A 21,699-nucleotide genomic window follows, 5' to 3' on the forward strand; every position below is an offset into this window, starting at 1 on the left:
TACCGATTTCCTTTTTTATAAGCTCGCTTCATAGATAAAGTTGAAAAACCAGTGAAATTATCGACTAGTAAATAATTATAACGTGACAAATGTAGATTTAATGAATATGCGAGCCCTTCAGCGCAGGCTTGATGCACGTGAACACACGCGCTGATGACACTGCGGAAGTGTCATGGCGCCGTGCGTCATGCAGTGTCAGCGTCGGTAGTCTGACTAAACTCAACTTGAAATGACTCTTTTCCTACAAGTTTGGGATTGATATTCACTACGGACATCAGAGGAATCATAACGTGAGTATCGGTAGGGACGCGCTTTGTTACAAGTTATATTGGACAGTGTTTAAGCTTAACATACCAGTGCAGTACCATGTACTCGTGTTTTGATTCAGCCACGTGTTGCTGATTTTTTACTGTTGTCATAGAGAATTTATTGAATAAGTTTTGGTTACAGAGTTAAAATATATAAATCTCTCGTGTGTGAATAAAACATGGCTGCCGTTGTTTATGTCACTGATTTAAAAGCTTGGCTATGATGCAACACCAGAGGCCCATTTAAATATGGATATCGTTCATGTCTCCATTCCTCCTGAATAAAAGAGCTTTATTGATAGAGATCCAGGCAGGGCGAGTGATCAGATACTATACCTGTGTCCTCATGTGTTCTACTCTGTTTTTCTACATATACCTTAATAGATTATATCTTATTTTATCTAATAACTTATTAAAAGAAATCCCTGTACTTCTTGCATTTTGTGAACTTTGTAGCTCATGGAAAACTGTCTAATGTCTAATGCAGAGGAAAGTATATTTAAAGTCTATTGTTGTCAGCTGTTTGCCAATGCTGATAGCTACCTCTGGTCTCTGTTAGTACAGCCAAAACCATGATGTGATTAAGATAACTTAATCACACTGATTGAAACATTCATCAATCAACAGGATCATATTAATGTATAGAACAGTCTTTACTAAATCCCCTTTAATCTGTGAAATCATGCTTTCCCTCTAAATCTCAAACCATATCTAGAAGATAACTTAATTTCCAGTATTATAGTAATCTTTAATTATGAACCAGTCACACACATACAATGTCTCAGTTCATTTCCTTATATGTGTCCAGTTCAGGATGGCAGAATCCGGTTCAAATGACCCCAGTGGGCAACGTGTGCCAACCCCTGGAGGAACCAGTGTGGGGCTGCTGATGGGCCGTCGACCAGGTGGGGCCATGACACCTGGCCGTTTCCCTGCAATGAAATCCAGAGACCTCACTCTTGGGGGAGTCAAGAAGGTAATCGTAGTAAATGTTTCTCACTGCTACAGGGAGGTGCAGAAATCAAGCGTTGTTTAGAAGATGTTAAGTATGTGAATAATATTGCTTTGTATATGTTCTTAATATTTATTTTTAACATTTTTATCAGGTTTTTTTACTTTTTGATCTCTGCTGAAATTTTTTTGCATTTATTTTTTTAATTTTAGAAAACTTTCGCACCCAACATTATTGGCCGAAAAGTCAAAGATGAGTAAGTTTTGATGGTGACACAGTGCAAATATGTCAAATTAAATGTGTTTTGTTTTGTTTTGTCTGTTAGTGGCTCACTGTGCTTGTCGTTTCAGTTCAAAAGTTGAAGGTGGGCAGAGGAGAGAGAGGAGGGATGAAGGCCGAGGACGAGGCCCCAGAGACAGAGGCAGGGGCCGAGGTCGCCCAGAAGTCATCCAGTCTCACTCTATTTTTGAACAGGGGCCTGCAGAGATGAGTCTCAAAAAGAAAAGTAAGAGTTCAGCTCCATCACTTCCTACTCTGTACAGAGTACAGCTCTCTGTCCATGTCATCACACATGCATTCTGTCCCATGTGTCATTCACAGGTGGTATATATGAAGGGGAGAGAGATGCCCCAGCCATGGGACCCTCACCCATCATTAATATTAAAAAGGAGAAGAGAGAAACTGAGGAGGAGACCAAAGAGATTCTGCGCAGTTTGGAACGAGATAATGTAAGTCTGGTCCTTTGTTTTTTTTAACCCACTATGAGGTGTGAAAAGCCAGGTGAAAAGTTTTTGACCACAATGGCTGCCAAAAGTTGTTGAAAAACTATGGTTTATTTACTTTCTCTGTCTCTTGCTTTTTTTCAGTTTATCAATGACCCCTTCCTTAGGAGCGAGCAGAGCAGCTGCCCCGTCCAGCTTCCCCTGGCTGTATCAGGATGGGGGTTTCAGGAGGAATTCAGTCAGTCTCCTGTTAAAACTGAGAAGGTAGAGGAAGATGATGAACCCATGGAATGTGCAGTGGAAGGTAGTTTTTGCTTCACTTATTTTCAGTTTTATGAATATTTTGACACTTAATAAAAAACCTAAGTGTCCTGTGATAGAACACAGCTTCCAAGTCAGCAGCTTGTGTTTCCAATATTCATGATGGCTTGTGAAGGCATGTCTGAAAACCCTCTCAAAGTACTGTCCTTCCTCTTTTAGTGAAACAGGAGCCAGTGGAAGTTGATATAAAGAAGTCGGAGGCAGCATTCAGGCCCCCTCCTCTCCCTGAGCCTGAAGTTTTACATGACCTCCTACACAGGTGGAGCCTGAGCAAAGGAGATGAGCTGTTCTTCATGCAGCTGCCGGACTCGCTGCCTGGTCAGCCTCCCACCAAGGAGCACAGGCCTGTGAAAACAGAGGTGCAGTCAGAGGATGGGCAGTCTGTGCTTCTGAAAACTGAAACTCAGGTAGAAAACTTTTTAGACCAAATTTTAAATATATGGAGGTAATGAGACAATGCGTGAAAGCTTTTTTTTTAAATGAACAGGAGGAGGAAGAGGAAGAAAACAACTGCAGTCTGAAAGACCTGCGGGAGGGTCTTGTAGGAAAGATGCTGGTGCGGAAGTCTGGACGAGTCCAGCTCATACTGGGACAGGTGACCCTTGATGTGTCACTGGGAACATCATGCTCTTTCCTTCAGGTGTGATAGTTTTGTCTCTCAGTCTCCTGATTGTATCTGATGTTTTAATCTTCTTTAATTTTACTAGTGAATCAGAAATTTTAACATGATTCGCTAAACTGTCTCTTTTCTTTTCTCAGGAGCTGGTTTCTATTGGCACAGAGGGGAGAATGGGTGACTTGACTGTTTTAGGGAATGTCAAACACAAAATGGTTTGTTCCCCAGACTTTGAGGCACTACTGGAGAGCAGTGCTTGATACTCATGAAACCTGATGAGTGGATACACTTACGACAAGTGTTCACTGTTTCTATGGACTTTTTTGACCTCTGCAAACCAAACATCAGATACACATGTGAAGGCCTTTATTTTTTTTTTTTAGTTTACAAAATGGCTTAAACACAGTTAAATACACTATATATACATGAATATGACTTTCTTGAGTGAAAGTCATACTAATCAAGAATTAACTTAAAGAGTTGGGTGGTGTGCCAAGTTTCTGTTTTATTTCTCTGAAATTACTTGAAGAAACTGTACATGGATGTATATGTGTGAATAAAAAAGTTTTGTTTTTCAAATGTTAAGAGTATAAGCCTTAGACTGTATAATACTTGTAGCCTGCATTCTTCTGTGAACATTTTTTTTTCATTCAGACCAAAAGCTGCTGCATTGCGTATGTTTTGAAATGTTGGCTCACTGAACAGGAAAGAATTATATCTGGTGGCCCAATTATTAATTTCTATTTGGTTTGGTTAATGTAATAGGAAATTTCTGCCACCTAAACGGCATAATATAAATTTTAAAAAGTCCTAAGTTTCTGTTGACCAAAGTGTTTTTGAACTTTATTTACAATAAAAGCACAGAAAACTTACACTGCCCCATGCTTCATGCATAGTAATGTGACTCCCCAGCGCCCCGGTGTGGCCAAACCCTTTTACAGCCTTTATTAAACGTGTCGACGCAGTATTTTCCTTTGGCCACCAGATGTCAATGTAGAGCAGTGTGTGTTAGTGTAGTAATAGTCCGGTCGATGGGGGCTGGTCACTCAGAATACGTATCCAGCATCGGGCCGCCCGTTGTCTGCCCATGTTGTCCGCCGGGTGGAGTTTGGCTACAGTCCGCAAGACAAAGACACGAGTGATAGAGCTGAGAGTGCCTACTGTACCGGCGTTGGACATAACGTGACTTTAGGCTAGTGAGGTTTTTTACATTAACATTTTTATCAGAGCTTTAGAGAACAACCTGTTTTATTCGAGGTTCGTGCTTTTAATACATACTTAAAACAAAAAAAGGCTGTACCAGCGTTTCATGTACACCCGGACGCTACTATCGAGGGCTGAGCGCGAGCTAGCTGGATGAGGTGGAGCACGCGAGGAAACAGAATTTAGCACAACTGTTAGCTCGGAGGCCAAAAGCTAACTTTAGACTTTTAAACGTCCGTGTGAGTGCCAGGGTCTCGAGTCTCACGACCCGAGTGCGAGATTTTGCGGTGCCTGTGATTATTTGCCAAATGTTAAAGTATACCGAGGAAGTACTGGCTGCTGTCGGTAATGATGAAGCTAGCTTACAGTGTGATGGTTGTATGCGGGATGGAGCTGCTCGTTAGCCGTCCTGCTGCATCATCAGAGGATGAGGACAGAGGGCCTCTCACTTTATCTCTGCTCAGTGCAGAGATAACAGCAGCGTTTTCATCCACGCTCATGTAGAAAATTACTGAAAGAGGTTTACAGAACCGTTCATCCTTCTTTCCTCTTATAGTGCCCGTTATTCACAGATACAGAGAGGCTAGCATCAACACCGACACCAGCATTAATAGTGCAGGTAGTTGGCAGTGAGACACGTCTGCTGTCCTGTGTTATTAGATTACCCGCTTTTTTCGGGACATGTTATTGAGACTGATCGTTTGTTTGTTCATCTTCGCAGGCCGTGTCAGACAGAGCTGCAGACCCCCGGATCTTCCACCAGTCAAACAGAACCACCTGCTGCACCCACTTTGTTTTTGTTTCATTGTTTACATTTCTGTCATCGGCGGGAGGCTTTGCTCAAACAGCAAGGGACATCTGCAACAAGGACCTGCTATTATATCATCACAGCTGCCTCAAAGACTCAGCCTCACTTTTCCTGGAACAGGAGTCAGAAAAAAGAGTTTGTGAAAATAATGAGATTCATTGACATCGCCCAATCGGGCAACATCAAGATGATCACTTGTACTCTCAGTGGCTCTCTGCTGAGTGTGAGTAGAAGCTCTATCTCATAGTGATCTTGATGAAGACTTTTTTGTGACAAAAGACAAGGGCCGTTTGGGGCCAGGAGGTGAAGGGCTGCACGTCCTCTTCTGTCTGATTTCAACTGTTAATAGATTTTGTCGCCCTCTGAACTGCAAGATGGAGCTCTTCTTTAACCCCTTCGACAACCTGATCTGCATCCTGCTGGGTATCTCCTTCACCGTGTGGTTCACCTTGCTGCTGGTGTTCATCATCGTGCCTGCCATCTTTGGGGTGTCCTTTGGCATCCGGCGTCTGTACATGAAAACCTTGTTGAAGCTCTTTGAGGTAGGCTCGCTGCTTTGTAGTCAAACACTGTTTATCTGGTAAAAAAAAAAACAACTTACAAATCTAACTTTTGTTCGAGGTTTTGTGTCTGAAAAATTCTTCAGAAAGTGAGTGGTTAGTATCTCCCGCTCCTGCTGCTGTTATTCTACAAACTATACAGTGTTCAAGTTCGCTTTATCATTCAAGTACAGCTTGTTCTTGTTACTGCTTTTCTTTCCCCCCACCCTTCCAGTCAACAGGAGGAGTTTTTGAGCTTTCCAAATTCTTGTGTTCATGACTTTTCAGGCTCATTTCAAATCAAGCTTGCTTTACATGTACCTAACAGAAGGCGTCGATCAGGTGCAGGCTTCATGCTTGTAGTGTCCAACCGGCGGCCACTGTGATCACCAGCTGATACAGATTAACATCTCAGCCACAGAGCGTCTCTCCGTGGTTATGTAACAAGAGAAAACAGTGGTACAGACCTTGTCAGTAGCTGTTATCTGTAACAGGGTTTTAACAGCCCGGGAAACTGCTCGCCGATTTCACTCTCCAGAAATGAGCAGAATCACCCGTGGCAGTATTAAAACACCAGCTTCAGTCACTGCGAGTTCAGCTAGTTTACGATTTCAATATCAGTGATTTATTGGTCACCTCCTGGAAGACTGCAGATGCAGCTATCCGGTTTCACTCCTGCTTCTATCTGTGGCATATCTTCTCTGGTGAAGCTGTCATCACTTTCCAGTATGTTCCTTTGAGAGGAGATCCTGTGCCAGAAATAACTGGACCTGTGGGAGATATGAGAGATGTTCCTAGCACATAATTCCAGCAGCAACAATTAGATTAAGAGGAAAGGTCAGAGGACCGGCACAGAGGTGCAGACGTTGTGCTCTGTGAATACAACACTACATTGTTGTTTTTTACTTTATAAGTCTTTTTCTTTTAGCTTTTGAGTTAAATGTTACATGTTATATTTGGCCTTCATTTATTTTGCACTTAGGTGGTTAAAGAATTTCATTGCTCCATTTACTCAACTGCTCTAAAGCATAAGATATCTACGGTGGCTGTTAGGTGTCATACAGTTTGCAAAAGCCACAAGGTGAATGCAAATGTGACAACATAGATAGAGCATATGGGTGTCACCTTGTGATATCCTTCATAGTTCTTATATTTTTTTATTTACCTGTAACATGTCATCTTAGATTTAGCTTTATGAATCAGTCATGACATTAAGTTAGCATTATAGCATTATAGCTATATTTATCATAGCTTGAGCTAAAAGAAAACAATCATTTACTTTCTTTCACAACTTTCCTGTGTTCTTGGGATAACTGTCTTCTTAACCTCTGTTGGGACTTTACTCCTGTAGAGTTGTGGCTTTTGCATTCACGTTTTTCCATTTGCATTTATGTTGTTTTTATTGATGCTTTAGTAAATCAGCCGGCACCCACCTGCCTAGGGATGGGTACCTTTCCCATCTGAAACGATACGGTACTGATTCCCGGTACCTGGCAATCGGTATCGGTACCCAACGGTACCAATTTTCGGTACTTTTGTGTGTTTATGTGGTAAAAAATATCAATTTGTTTCGTAATAAAATCTACCTTTTTTCATTTTAGCATATTTATTCTTCAATCTATAACCTTGCAATGCTGTGTTCATGTCCAGCATGGAGAACCGCCTACGCATCCACTCCCTCACAGTCGCAAGGATGCATTTAGGTACCTAAACATGGTACCACTTGATTTTCTGTGAATCAGTACCCGGTACTTTTGACAGATTTCGGTCGCTACCTATAAAAGTACCTAATTCGGTACCCATCCCTATACCGGCCACCATAGAAATTGCTCTAATCCTTCTCCTGTGTCACTTTTTTAGGCAACAAAAGTCAAAGCTATCCTCACTTGCTTTACCAGATCAAGTCTGTTCTTTTACTTTCACTGGAGGAGGCACATCTTTGCTTTGATCATACCCAACTAAAGAATCAGTGCCATCCTCTTGAGCTGCAGCTTCATTATTTGACTCACTCAGTAGTATATTTATCGCAGAATAATCAAAGGTAGCTTTATTATAGACTGGTAAATTAAAAGCCAACAGGACTTTTCCCTACTTGAATCAGTTTAATGAACACAGATCAGTCGTAAAGACTGAAGGATTAACTGTTCATTAACGTGAAAAGATTGGAAGAAATCATGTGTGTGTTTTTCAGCTTGACTTTTGCAGCCACGGGGATCCTTCAGGCCCTCTCACTGTGGCAATTAACATTCTTAGGAGTTTGGAGCAGGTGCCCCTGGGCTGATCCCAGTGTTGTTTGGCATGCTGTCAGAGCACTCCAGAAAAACTGATTGATGCAGACTGACCTTGGAGTTATCTCATGCTGTGGTATGAATCGAAGTGTGAGACTGCTGGCAAGTCTGGTTTCCCTAGCCTTCCTGCTCCTTTCCTTGCTGGAACACTTTGTCCTTTTCTTGCACTCTTCCAGAGCAGACCTGCTGGTTTTGTCTCAGCATGCAGCGCGCAATCAGAGTTGTACTCACTTAAGGGGGAGATGAGTGAAATACAGCGTTGGTTTCTTTGACAAAAAAGACGCGCTGCACTTACTCTAGTTTCTGGTCACAAATATTTTATTAAAATTTATTTAGCACATTTCAATAATAACAGAGTCTTGCACCTGACACTCTTTACTCACACTAAAAGACAGGGTGCTGGTTGAGATCTTGAATTGTTAGCAGTAATTACTCCATTGTAAAGAGTTTGCTTCGTTGTGTTGATAGTTTTTGAACACACAGTGTAAATTTAGAAAGGTCATTTTGACATCTGCCTGCTAATAGTGTCAGCCCGCTGTTACTTGCTTGGTGTTTTGGCTCACTTTCTCAATGTTCCATGACACTGTGTTTCAGACTCCCTCTAAGCACTGTCAATGTTGCCACATCTTTGTAAATGTTAAATGTCTTCATGATGTAACATCAAACTGCTGTTCCTTCTTTGCAGTGGGCCACTCTACGGATAGAGAGAGGAGCAAAAGAAAAGGATTACCCCCTTTACAAAACCTACTCTAATGGTAAGATTTGACCAGAGTGTGTTTTCCTGCATGTGTGTGTATACTCCATATTGCTTAGACACACTCTCTCTGTCTCTCTGCTCCAGCCATCATTGCAAAGGAGCCCACCTCTTTAGAGGAGGAGATTAAGGAGATCCGGCGGAGTGGCAGCAACAGAGACCTGGACTCAGCCTCAGAGTTTGAGATGTCTGACATCTTCTACTTTGCTCGGCGAGGAGTGGAGAGCATCATGGACGATGAGGTGACCAAGAGGTTTTCTGCTGAGGAGCTGGAGTCCTGGAATCTGCTGACTCGCAGCAACAACAACTTTCAGTACATCAGCCTGAGGCTGACCGTCCTGTGGGGACTGGGTCTGCTGATCCGCTACGGCTTTCTACTGCCTCTCAGGTATTAACCCAACCTCCAAGGCAGAGGTTTTTTAGTTTTAAAAGAGCAAACCTTTATGAACAAAGTTTTGAGGGCAACATGAACACCTCGTTAATTTATTCTCTCATCTCGGTTTCATTCCCACACAAACACTCCACTTGTGCTGGCCCTGCCTCTTTGTTTTTTCCCCGTCATTGTGTGCGTCTGCTGTGCTGACCGTCACCATCAGCACTATGTTTTGTTAAGTTGCACACAAGCAGAACTCGGGTATCATTTACATCATTTTAATTTCCTTTTCTCACAACAGCAGGTGAGCCTGAGAGAAGAGCTTGTTAATGATGTGAGGTGTGAAAATGATTAAAAACCACGTGGTAACACCTCAGGCATGAGGCAGCTGCAAATGCAAAACATTAGTTGTGTGTGTTATTCAGATGACAAAGAAAAAAACCTTTTAAAAAGGCTGAGCTGTGTTACCAGGCTGTTGATGTGCAGGATGAGATTGTGGGAAACATGGCCTCGAGAAGCCCTGCAATACAGATGTGGCCTTGTTGCATAAAAGACCATGGGAAAAATCCAGCATATCTTACATCTTTATCTTGTTCTGACAGGTATTTATATAATGACTCTTAATAACTAACCTTGCAGAGCAGATGGACCTGCCTGATTCAGTTTCTGAAATCCTGCAGATCCATCTAGCCAGGCTCCAATGACCAACGATTTCACTCGGCTAAATTCTAACCGGCCCAATCAGGGAAGAGAGGCGGGAGCTGTGGGAGCAGCGTAAGTGACTAGAAGACGTGACGTCAGCAGACTTTCGTACTTGTCAGCGTTCCTTTGATTCTAAAGTTAACTTATCAAAAACGGCAGCAGTCGTCTAACGCCATTATCACAGCTGTTTCTCGTGTTCCTGTAGTTGTCTATTGTTTCTCAGCAGTGGAGTACATAAGCTACGTCATATCGTGGCTTGATGCGGATTGGTCTGTGGTCAGTGTGTCAATCAGAACTGATTTTTTTTTGAAGGTCCTGCCTCTGAAAAAAAATCGGGAGAGCTGCTACCCAGATGGACTAGGGAAATATTTCTGTGGCGAATATATTAAACTGTCCGTATGGCGTGTCAGGTTACTTAATAACAGCAGCAACTGTAAAGAAATGTTCTCATCAGCTCAGTCATTTTCCTTTGCATGTGACTTGATTTGTCCGTGGTGTGTTGAGCAAACTAGGATGAAAAACAGTTTACTTTAAGATTTGATCGTTCAGCTGTAAAACATAGAATCTGCTGGATTTTTCCATAAAAAAATTAAATGTGCTTGTAATAATCTTGATCAATCGCCTCCTATGGGACTCTATACATGTGTGTCAGTGTCTGTGTCTGCCACAAGCCATCTCCTCTGCCTGCATTCTGGGTCGTTTTTGGGCGTTTTTAAGCGTGGTTACATCAGCCAATGACAGCGCACCCAGTGCGCAAGTGACTTTGCCTGTTAATGATTGCGAGTGGAAGAAACTATCCCGAATGACTTTGATATTGGACGTAGCACAGAGAAGGAAAAACACAACTTAAGAAAAAAAAAACACTGAAAAGATTAAGATTTTTACTAAACAAGGTTGAAGCTTGACTTTTCACTCGCTTTCGGACACTTGGAAAGCAGCTCCGGACAAAGAGCAAGTTGGCTTTCTGCTAACCAGGTATTAGTCAATTACCTGTGATTAGCTTGTGCTAACATGCTAAGTCAGGTGCACTGCTCTCAAGTCTTTCCCACGTAGAAATGTGATGCTGCAGGTGGTTGCTGGACTAGTGAGTGTGTTCACATAGTTACAGTCTGAGGCTCTAGGTGTGCGCTGCCGCTGGCACTGATCCAAGGAGGGAGAGCCCAGTTTGAATTCATGTTTATAAACACGTAACAGAAATTCTTGCCGACTCTTCCTTTAAACTTTTCATAAAGAATTTGTATCCCAGACTGTCACATACCACATATTTTCTGTGTGATCTCTAAAATATTATAACATGTTTAGTTGGAGCTGCCCAACATATGAGCCTGGCATGTTCTTTTTCTGCAGCTGCTATCCTAATTGTGGAGCCTGCTGCAAGTGGTTTTAGACTCAACATCGAATGTTGGCACACGCATTGAGTACATGAGGGACTTCCTCATTCGAGGTCAGCTTAGAGAGAGACAGAGACAGTGACTCAGTACTAAGCCTGGCTGGCCCATTTCCAATTGCCAGTGGGGAGACAAATCAGGCCACTGCCACACAGACAGACATCATACAAGTTTCCTATCCAGCTAATCGACTCTGTCATTCAGTACTTCTTCAGTTTAACATTGTAAAACATAGATGAATCTTTAACCTCTTCCACGTTTGGCTGATCTTTGCACAACTTCATCAGCATCTCTCCAAACCATGCAGGATTGGTTCATCCAGATTACAACAACCTGTTGGCTGGATTAACTAATGGCTAACATGCCCTACTGCATGTTCTGAAGGATCTATCAGTGATGGAAGAAAGCAGACATGGGTGCTTTCATTATACAGAATTAAATGTCCTCTCTTGGTTAGCATAACCCAAGACCCCATACATGTTACACAGACTTAACTGTCATGTCTAACCACCACTCTCCAGATGGTTTTAAGTTTATGAAACATTATTACACAACCTTTTCTTGTGAATGAAACATATTTTTCATGATTTGTTGTGTAGGGATTAGTATAACTTCTCTGTGTGTCTCCCTCAGGGTAACTCTTGCCTTCACGGGTGTCGGACTCCTTGTGTTCCTCACCTCTGTTGTTGGGCTGCTTCCAAACGGAAGGTAAGACAGATTTGTTTAATTCGTCAGAGTCATCGGCTCAGACACATCAATGTGATTATCTCTGATCCCTCTCGACACACGGACTTATTGTTGTGTGCTTCTCTTTGCAGGATGAAAAACTTTCTGAGTAAGAAAGTCCATTTGATGTGCTACAGAATATGTGTCAGAGCTCTGACTGCTATCATAACCTACCATGACAGGTGAGGCACCACACTGTTTTACCACAGCTCCTTCCATCACATAACTCCTTCCTGCAGTCTTATTGACACCCCCATCAGTTTGTGGGGTGAAGGCTTTGACACAGCATACTTCAGGTTGTATCAGACAAAGAGCTGTGGGTGTACCAGAGCCAATCACAGTGTACACCTGATCAGCTGTTGATAAATGTGGCGGCTGAAAACAATCGTAATTTACATAACACGCCCCTAAATATTCTATGTTCAGCTGGCCGAACCCACTGATTTTACGACATGGAGAGACTTATTATGGGAAAAAGGAAACTTCTCTATGCTGGTAATCAACAACGCCATAGCAACAGAGTTAGAGAGGAAATGACACCGCGTTGTTTGGCAGTCAGAAAAGTTGAGGGAATCAGAAAAAACTCACCTGTAGGGAGATCACTGCAGTGATTTAGCAGTGTGTGTGTGCAGTATGTGACAAACCTAAATACAGCAAAGTTTTAAACATTTAATTTACACAGCCCTTGTTTATGCCTTGACTGATTAATCTGTGATGTCTGACTGTTAGAAGCCAAAATATTATTAATTGTGTCCGTTCAGGTTTAGAAATGTGGAAAGTTGGCTTTTAAAGATGTGTTTGAGCTCTGAAAGAAGCTGCAGACTCCAGCCTGAACCTGTCACAGACTGAGGAGGGAGTGGAGCTCTGGCCCATAGCACATAGGTTGTGATCTCATGTGAATGAGCGTCCTTTGTTAGGAAATAGTCACTTTTTCGCACACAGTTCACGTTTATATGATACTACTGTGAGGAGTGAAATAATAATATTCACAATCAATCTTCACAGTCAATCCTGTTATCAATACGGCTTCCTTAAAAAAATCCAGGTTTGAGTCAGGGTCCTCTGAATGTTCTCTGCGGAGACTTTATCATGAACATGGGAGTGTATTTAAAACTGAAAACAGCCTCTCTGTTTTATTTTTCAAATAAACCGATAGAGGAAACACATTTTTTAGGGGGAGAAATCAGCTGACAGCATGCGCTGGTCTTTCATAGTATTTTATAGATTGGTGGAAGAAAAGTGAAATGTTAAAAAACATTCTCAGAACTCTGCCATGTGCGATCGAGGGCAAAGGAGAAATGGAAACACAGAACATGAAATGACATCTCATCTAGTTGAAAACATAAGTAACAAAGCCTTTTAGTCTGTTCAATGAATTAATAGAGACGATACATTGCAGCTCCAGTTTTGCCCCCACTCCAAGTTTTGAATGGGTAAATGCCGACAAAACAACAGACGACTCGCTCAGCAGCTTTACCTTTTGAGAATGACTTTTTTTCACTGCTGATCTTTTGCAGCGCCCTGGCCCAGCTAAGAGCTGGTGCTAGCTTGAGCACCTGGTGTCAGTTCTTTGTCTGTGGAAACCAAGGTTGTAATAGTTAACTAAAACAAAACTGAAAAGGAAAACTAAAATTTAAAATACATTGCAGTTAACTCAAATTAATAAAAACTAGAAAAGAAAACAAAAAGGATAATTAAATTAAAACTGTATCTTGTGTTCACAAAACTAACTGAAATTAAAGACAAAATGTCCCTAGTTATAGTTTCTGACAATGTTAATAGCCTTTAGGATTTGAATTAATCCGACACATTTTCCCAACCAATTTTAAGACAGTTTCCAGCAGTTGTCAGTGCCGTACGGCACCATCATAGCGACGTACTGGGACGTGCTTGTTTACTGAACTGACTGGCTGTGCGCTGTGCTGCGACCAAACGTAGTGGAGCAATGAATCAGAGCATCTGTAACAGTTTAATTACATGTGAGTCTGACTTTATTGTTACAGAGTCCAAGTTTCTAATTATCAAAGCCCATATCATTGTTTTATATAATTTATGTTTTCATTATTTTTATTTAATTCATGTTAACATTATTTTATATAACTGATGTATATATTTTTTATATTAAGTTTATATTATTTTCTTGTGTTTAAGGCAGCAGCCAACAGTTCAGTATCAGCATTGACCGAGCAGTGAGCACTATGTTGAACTGGAAAATAAACTGTATGACAAAATATTTACTCTGACCTTTTTGAATCCTGCACCTGGTTAATAAGGTATGGAAAAACTAAACTAAAACTAAACAAAAACGAAGCCTTGTTGCAAAAATTAAAACTAAATAAAAGCTGGGCTGCTCTGAATGCCCGCTCTAAAACTAACTAAAACTAAACTGTAATGGAAAAAAATGTCAAAACTAACTAAAACTAAACTATAATGGATAAAAAAAAATGTCAACGCTAAATAAAACTGAACTATAATGACAAATCCAAAACTATTTTAACCTTGGTGAAAACGCAAAGAACCAATGCTAGGTCAGGAAGTGGTCTGGAGCCAGCACCAGTTTGGTGTAAAAGGGGGAACACTCAGGTCGTCTAATTCAGTCACATAACTACGTTAGATAAGATACAAATGACTTGTGGAAATGAGGTCAACAGAAGTAAGAGTTTTGTTTTCCACACCCACACAGTTCTGGTAGAAACACTTCAATAAACACAGTGATGCACTTATTCTGTTAGGACACATTCCCTTTCTTTGTCATTCTCAGTGATTATGTTTATGTTTCAGAGTATTTGCTCTTTTTTCCTCCCACCAAAGATTTTTATGAACGTAGAGTTTCTCATAAATTGAAGCTTGATATTTGCTGAAGGCAGTTGATCGCTTTTCTCTTTTTTCAAACAGTTCTTCCTCAACGTCTCTGTGCAGTGTGTCAACCTTGTGGTTTATTTCTCAATTTCTTTACTGCTTCTGTTTTTGTTGAATACACCGTGAAGAAATTCAAAATGATCTTGAAGTTATCTCACTTTGATAGATGTTTGCCTATTCATAATCCACGATTAAAAATGAGATTATCGGCTCTAAAATTGGCTATTTCTAAATGCTATTTCTGAGTATCCACGGCCAGGTGGGATTTTGCTCAAAGAACACAAATCACGTTTTTCATAGATGTAAAGTTCCTTTGATGACACTGCAACAGGTGTGTTGTTGACAGTAGCACTATGCAATAAATAAATTCACAATAAAAACATCACCTTGTCACTTTGCATGCTCCATCTATTTGCTTCTGAAGCAAGTGCACGCATTGGCAAGAGTTGCGTCTTTACAACAGTGGGTGATAGTGCTCATAAGGAACAGTGTTTTTATTTCTGGCCCCAGGTGTCATTGCACACAACATCTAACCTATAATCCTCACGGAGCTTTTAAATGTATTAATTGATAAAGATTAGTGAAACTGCCGTGTTAGTAGTGTATTATCAGTCTTCTTTATGGAATCTGTAGAGTTTTGCTCAAATGTAGCTAGCCCAGTGCCGTTTATTCTGCTTTTCAGCACTGATTCAGTGCAGGTCTGCTGCTGTGACAAGAGAGGGCTATAAATAAGCTCCTATAATGGAGAACAGAAAACGGGGTGTGTGTTAGCAGTTGCAATCTGAGCACCCAAAGTGTTAGCATGACAGACAGGGTGGCTGAGGCCACACTGTCCACTCTCATGTTTATATCTGTCGGCATATGAGCCTAGGTGAAGTACAAAATGTAACTCGGCCAAACTAAGACTCTCTCTTCCTCACAGCCAGGGCCTATGCTATAAAGTTATTTAGTCATGCTGTTATTAGAGCTGATTTAGACATGTCAAATTAAGAATCCTGAGCACATTTAACACACAAAGTGAAGGAGGAAGTCAAAGATTTGTGTGTTTACCCATCAACTGTTGTCTGTAACAGCTGGTGCTGCTCTGGGTTCACTGCAGTTCACACTTGACTGAAGTTTACTTTTTACTGTACAACTGTTATCTTAGTTTGAGGGAATCCGCCAAAAGAAATAGTAAAACACTGACTGTTTGACAAAGGCTCATGTGACAAAGATCGATTATAATTTCGTGAGAGTTTCTGAGTATCTGCCATCAGATCTTGGCGTGTTACGACATGTATTGCTCTGTAGTCTGGAGCTAAAAATACTCAGTGACATAGGAAGTTGTGCTCTTGCTCTTTCTGTATTTAAGATTGTAACTCTATCTTTGGTATGTGAACTCAGTATATACACGTACTGGCTACTGGAGGGCTTCAAACCTTTAACATTTCCCCAACCGGCAGCTTTATTGCTTTGTGGTGGACCACACTGTTCCTTTCCTTTTGAAGAATGATGTTGACCTCTAGCTGCTTTGCCCTTTTCCTCGAGCGCTAAACTTGTCATGTGATTTGTCTGACAAATTCAGAACTATTCTTCTTGTTGTTTCCATTCCATGATAGCAGTAAATCATGCAAGGAGTGCCTCTGATCCCCTTTTTTACTTGCTGTCCTTATTTTTCAGTGAAAACAAACCTAAAAATGGGGGAATCTGTGTCGCCAACCATACCTCCCCCATCGATGTCATCATCTTGGCCAGTGACGGCTGCTACGCCATGGTGAGTTCACTGCTGCAGAGCAGGGGGCTACACAAGAAAAACCCACAATGATCAGTCTCTGGTTTTCTGTAGCAGCTTCTGGACTGTTGAAATGTGGTTTCTCTCTCTCAGGAATAGATTTGTTGATGTATGCTTGTGTTTGTGTTGTGTTTCAACAGGTTGGCCAAATTCATGGTGGCTTGATGGGGGTCATTCAGAGATCCATGGTGAAAGCCTGCCCACACGTTTGGTTTGAACGTTCAGAAGTCAAAGACAGACATCTAGTGGCCAAAAGGTGGGATTACAGATTAACTTTTCTGAGTTATCGTTATTTTTGTTGTTTTACATTTTCCCCTTGGGTTTTAAGAAAGAACTTTGGAAAGAAGTTAAAGCTACTTTATTAACATATTAAGTATTTCAGCACTCACATTTTGAAAGAATACTGTCCAGATGAGCTAATATTTTGACTTTTAATGATTGTTATACTTTGCTTTACACAGACTGAGCGACCATGTAGAGGACAAATCAAAACTGCCCATCCTCATTTTTCCTGAAGGTAAGTTTTTTGAGATCCATACAGATAAGACTTCATGATTATACTTAATTTATTTTACTCTTAAAAAAATCAGATGATTTATTCTTTATTTATGCTCTTAATCTACAGGTACCTGCATTAACAACACATCAGTCATGATGTTCAAGAAGGGAAGCTTTGAGATTGGTGCCACAGTCTACCCTGTGGCCATTAAGGTGTGTGTTAGTATTTCTGAACTTTAATCAGCACTCCGTTTCAAGTTAAAATATGTATTTACCGTTCACTGTGTTGGATGCACCCAGTATGATCCTCGTTTCGGGGACGCCTTCTGGAACAGCAGCAAGTTCGGGATGGTCAACTACCTGCTGCGCATGATGAGCAGCTGGGCCATCGTCTGCAGTGTGTGGTACCTTCCTCCCATGTCTCGAGAGGTGAGAAAAGTCCTGAGTTAACATGACAGTTGGAAATATCAAGTCATTTACAAAGTCAAAGCCTTGTTGAATTTAGAATTACATCTTGTCAAGAAAATATTTAGCTCAAACCTTGATTGTAAGTGAGCAGAAAGATACCAGATCACAGTCAGAGAAACTGGGATGGCAGGGATTGTGAGAAACAAAAATGATTACAATAAATTTAAAACAAAAAAAGAAAATGTAGTTTTTATTTTAAATGCAGAGCTCTCCGTATTTTTTTCCCATGAACACTTGTTAATTTGTGTTTAAACTCTGTGTACCTTTTCCAACAGGAAGGTGAGGACGCTGTTCAGTTTGCAAACCGGGTGAAAGCAGCAATTGCCAGGCAAGGTGGACTGGTTGACCTCCTGTGGTAAGAAAACTCCCACCTCAGTCATGCCACAGTCACAACTGATTTAACATGGGTATCGTGCTCCAACACATGTTACCATTCAAATGAGTCTGCTGTAATAAATAATAAACACCTTTTTCACCCCAGACACTTTGAGTGGGCATTAAAGCTGCACTGAAAGTTGAGGTGTATATTAAAACAAAAACAAAAACACAAGAACTGTATTTTTGTTTATTTCTGTGAAAAATTCAGTGAAAATGTTTTGATGTCAAGAACCCCATATTTTTTATGTATTTATTTCATACAACCCATGGTGTTAAAAATGCTCAAAGCACCTAAATAGAAGCTTAATGGGACAAAGTAAGGTGTGCAGTGAAAAGATTTTCCACCCTGTCAGATAAATTTAAATATGGCCACGTTCACTTTGAATTTTTAGTTTCAAATCCCTCATTTTGTTCCTGTTGGCCAACTGTCGCAGGAAACATTCAAAGTTCTCCTTTAAAAAAGTCGACTGTGTTGAACAGGATTCTTTTTTTTCTCTAAAAGTTGTCACTAATTTTAAACTCACTTGCAGGGACGGAGGATTGAAGCGAGGAAAGGTAAAGGATACCTTTAAAGAAGAGCAGCAGAAGCTGTACAGTAAAATGCTCGTAGGCACCCAAGAGGATCGCAGTCGCTCCTGAAGGACTTGTTAAAAAGTGGACTGCCTGAGTGACACACACGGACACCTCTGACTAAATGAGCAGCCAGCAGGCTCGTGTCTCCACTGGAGCTCCCTGACTGGAAAAGTTCCCTCTCTGAAGTCAACAGCACTCCATTAAGCTTCCTCGGTCGCTGCCTCGCTCAGCATGTTCAGTTTGTGTCGCTCTTACGGGTCATTCTGAGTCTGCTGCCCTTTGTTGGAAAAGCTTGACTGAGCCTTGCTTACGTTGCAGTGAAGTAAGGTAAGCACGTAAAAAGGAGCTAAGTCTTCCGTGGTGGCAGCATTGTTTTTTTCTCTTGAGGGAAATCTTGTTATATTGTTCATCATTGAGTTCTTTGATTGTCTAAAAAATTTTTAATTTTACTTTTATGTTTGTATCACACTGCGTTACAGATCTGATCCTAACTGGGAGAGTTACTGTAGATAATTTGTTTTTAAGCTAAACCTGTGACTGAGTTGAGGTTTTGCATGACTGGCTTGTGCCCATGTTTCTGTGCACATTACCAGATTTTGTTACATTTCAGATATTTTTATGGGCTTTTTCCAAGAGAATATAAACTTTTATTTGATGCTCTGTGTTTTACAATAAGTCTTGTGTCAAACCATGCGATAACTGTTGTTGTTATGGTGCTAACGAGCTCAGATATGTTGTCAGTTTCTGTTTTTCCATTGAATGTGAAAATCATCACATTATGAAGTGGAAATTGTGCAACTGCAGGTACGCTGATGGACTGAGGCTGTGTTGCTGTTAAAGCTGAAACTACAGCATAGTGGCAGTTGAAAAGTTTGCAGTCCAATCACTCAGAGTCTATTTGGGATGCTTTTAGCACTGCCCCTTTAAGGCCCATGAAACAGAGCAAGTGATGTAGAGTTAATGACCATAACAGTCTGTCTCCTGCCTAAAACATAGATACAATGACATTTAGCTGAGAAATATCATACTAATACACTCCACATAGGCATCGGGTTTTCACAGGCTCTCTGCTTGTGTAGCGACTATCTTGCCTAGTTTATTTTAATCAAACTGTAAAAGTTTTTGTCTTTATTTCCCCCCTCATCAACAATCTTCAAAGAGGGACAGTGTGCATCTTTAGTCTGTACTGTAGGCTGCAGCAGAGGGACACGATGGAGGGCCTCAGAGAGCAGGAACCCGAGGCTCATGTCCCCCTAGTTTGCTTCTTTCAGGGATAGTCATTTTGACCGTGTCAAATCCGTTCATGAGAATAAATGTTCAAGAATGTGACTTGACCTTTGACTTTGGATCTTTCATTGCTTCTAACACTGTTTTTTTCCCCAAATCCCTGAACAAAGCACATTAAACTTGTTCGTACAGAAGCAAAATCATCCTAAACATATCTGGACACACGTGTGGAACAAAGATCAATACTCTAAAAGAAGACTGAAAATTATTTATATTATATTTAAGCCTTTTTTCAATTCAGATTGATATCATTTTGAGTAAAACATTGACAAATTTAATGTTCAATTCAAGTACATGTAAATTTAATTACCATCAGCCTCTGTAACTGAAATAAACTGACCTCCAAAGTTTACCCTACCACTCAAACAGGGTACCCGTGGATCCTTGAAAAGTCTCAAAAGGCATTGAATTCATAATTCTAAAAAGAGGCCTGAATTGGCATTAAAAAGTCTTAAATCCAAATTTCAAAAGTCTTAAAAATTTGAACACATTTGTAAGATTTATGTTAATTTGAACTTAAAAAGATATCAAGTAACATCTATCTATTTTTTCTAAATAATTTCCGGCTTTACTTTCGTGGCAACATCGCGTAATCACAATAGTGGAACTAACAAAACGGTGATGTGGTTGCACCAGGAACTTTTAAAGCAGACGCATGTCATGGTTCTACCTAGGGTGCCCAGAGAGGGAAAAAAATGAGGAAAAATTGGCGAAGACATCCAAAAGTGACTTAGGAAAATCTGATTATGGCAGCAAAATTGAGGATTAAATTTAAAATTAAATTTCAAAAAACATGTGAAAATTCCAAAAATGGTTGTGATGATGGCCAAAAAAGATGAATGGGGACAAAATAGGCATGAAGTTGTAAAATTGGGGTTAAAAAAGGTAAAAAGTGATGTTTTATGTAAAATAAACATTGGGTTGAATTGCCGCTAACCCAGGTAATTCATGTGGTGTTTTTGTTTGTTAGTTTTGTTTGTTTCAATTGTGGTTTGTTGTCGACTTGTTTTTAAATTTGATTTCCAACGTCATTAAAAAAGTCTTAAAAAGTCTTAAATTTAACTTGCCTTGAGCTGTAGGAACCCTGTCAAGGTACTGTAATTAGCCATTGCTTTTTCTGGGCTATTCCTGGCAGACCAGCCATTTCCTGTTTGATTTATTGTCCAGTGGGCACCAAGCTGCTCCAATACCGTCTTGCCAATGCGATGAAGAGCTTTATTCTGAAGGTCACCTTTTGTATATTTCCTGGTATGCACTCAGTCTGGGGTCTAACTAACATGTCTTTCTGTGGTTGTATGTTGCTGTTTTTTTTTTCTCACAGCAGCAGCAGCTCTGTCCAAAAGCCAGGCCTCTCTCCCCCTGGCAGCAACAAGCTGCCTCTGTCTCCTTTCAGAGAGGTTTCCCCCTTTAACCATCTTTGTCTCCAGACCGGTGATGGACATGGCAGCATTCAGCATTGCAATGGTTTCAAATGCATCTGTTGATGTTGGTGAATAAAGGAAAGAGGCGGAGTAGGAGGAAGCAGGGAGCTCAAAGGGCTGGCTGTGTAAACCATGCCATGGTTGAACAGCTCACTTACAGCACTATGGAGAAGCAGAGTCAGGCCCCCAGCAGTCTTTGCTCTAGCCTGGGCTGGAACCCAGGCAGCTGGATGGCACACACCTCTTTTCTCCCAACTAGAGTTGAGTTATAGGGTGTGGTGAAGGACTAGAGCTGTGTTGAGAAATACTGTGGTAACTCTGCTGCTGTGATGACTAGAAGTTGTAGGCGGCATGCAATTCTTGAGAAATTGCAGGTTTTGTTTATTACATAAAACAAAAGTAACAAGTATTTTGATTGAAGGAGAGATGTTCAATGAGTGATGTTACATAGTTTAACAGCACTTGGACCTTTAACTTCTCAAAATTACTGCCCACCAGTGTCCCTAATACTGCTTGTCAATGTTAAAGTCAACCATCTTTGTCTAGATTGATCAATGAGACCTTTTTTTAAATCTAACCCATGGTGTAGTAGATAGAAACATAGCAAACCCTCATATTGCCTCATATTGCATAATCTTTTTTTCAAAGCATTGTCACTGATGCCATGCTGATATTCAATACAACAGCACTCCTCTACATTACTATTTCTTAATAATATATAGGCCTACACCTCAACTTCTTTTT

General features: G+C 40.7%; 2 protein-coding genes across 3 annotated transcripts; both read left to right on the plus strand.

The window, feature by feature from the left end:
• Positions 1–126: 126 nt before the first annotated feature.
• Positions 127–3,726, plus strand: polr3d (polymerase (RNA) III (DNA directed) polypeptide D). Of its 2 annotated transcripts, XM_074670622.1 has the most exons (9): positions 127–290; positions 1,117–1,284; positions 1,473–1,516; positions 1,611–1,765; positions 1,861–1,988; positions 2,127–2,286; positions 2,463–2,710; positions 2,791–2,943; positions 3,063–3,725. In XM_074670622.1, the coding sequence occupies exons 2-9, from the start codon at positions 1,123–1,125 to the stop codon at positions 3,177–3,179; spliced, it is 1,167 nt and encodes a 388-aa protein (XP_074526723.1). In that variant the 5' UTR covers positions 127–290; positions 1,117–1,122; the 3' UTR covers positions 3,180–3,725. The 2 variants fall into 2 exon arrangements, with proteins under 2 accessions (XP_074526723.1, XP_074526724.1); XM_074670623.1 differs by lacking the exon at positions 127–290 and having other exon boundaries at positions 1,122–1,284; positions 3,063–3,726.
• Positions 3,727–3,923: 197 nt separating this feature from the next.
• Positions 3,924–20,411, plus strand: LOC141790132 (glycerol-3-phosphate acyltransferase 4-like). Its single transcript, XM_074669795.1, has 13 exons — positions 3,924–4,115; positions 4,844–5,472; positions 8,443–8,512; positions 8,599–8,899; positions 11,608–11,682; positions 11,793–11,882; positions 16,219–16,312; positions 16,471–16,586; positions 16,792–16,847; positions 16,956–17,041; positions 17,129–17,257; positions 17,572–17,651; positions 18,205–20,411. The coding sequence occupies exons 2-13, from the start codon at positions 5,305–5,307 to the stop codon at positions 18,311–18,313; spliced, it is 1,374 nt and encodes a 457-aa protein (XP_074525896.1). The 5' UTR covers positions 3,924–4,115; positions 4,844–5,304; the 3' UTR covers positions 18,314–20,411.
• The last annotated feature ends 1,288 nt before the right edge of the window (positions 20,412–21,699 follow it).

This window comes from Halichoeres trimaculatus, unplaced genomic scaffold (genome assembly GCF_033239565.1).
Source record: "Halichoeres trimaculatus isolate MK-OKI-2021-1 unplaced genomic scaffold, fHalTri1.1 fHalTri1_scaffold_5, whole genome shotgun sequence".
NCBI classification, from domain to species: Eukaryota; Metazoa; Chordata; class Actinopteri; order Labriformes; family Labridae; genus Halichoeres; species Halichoeres trimaculatus.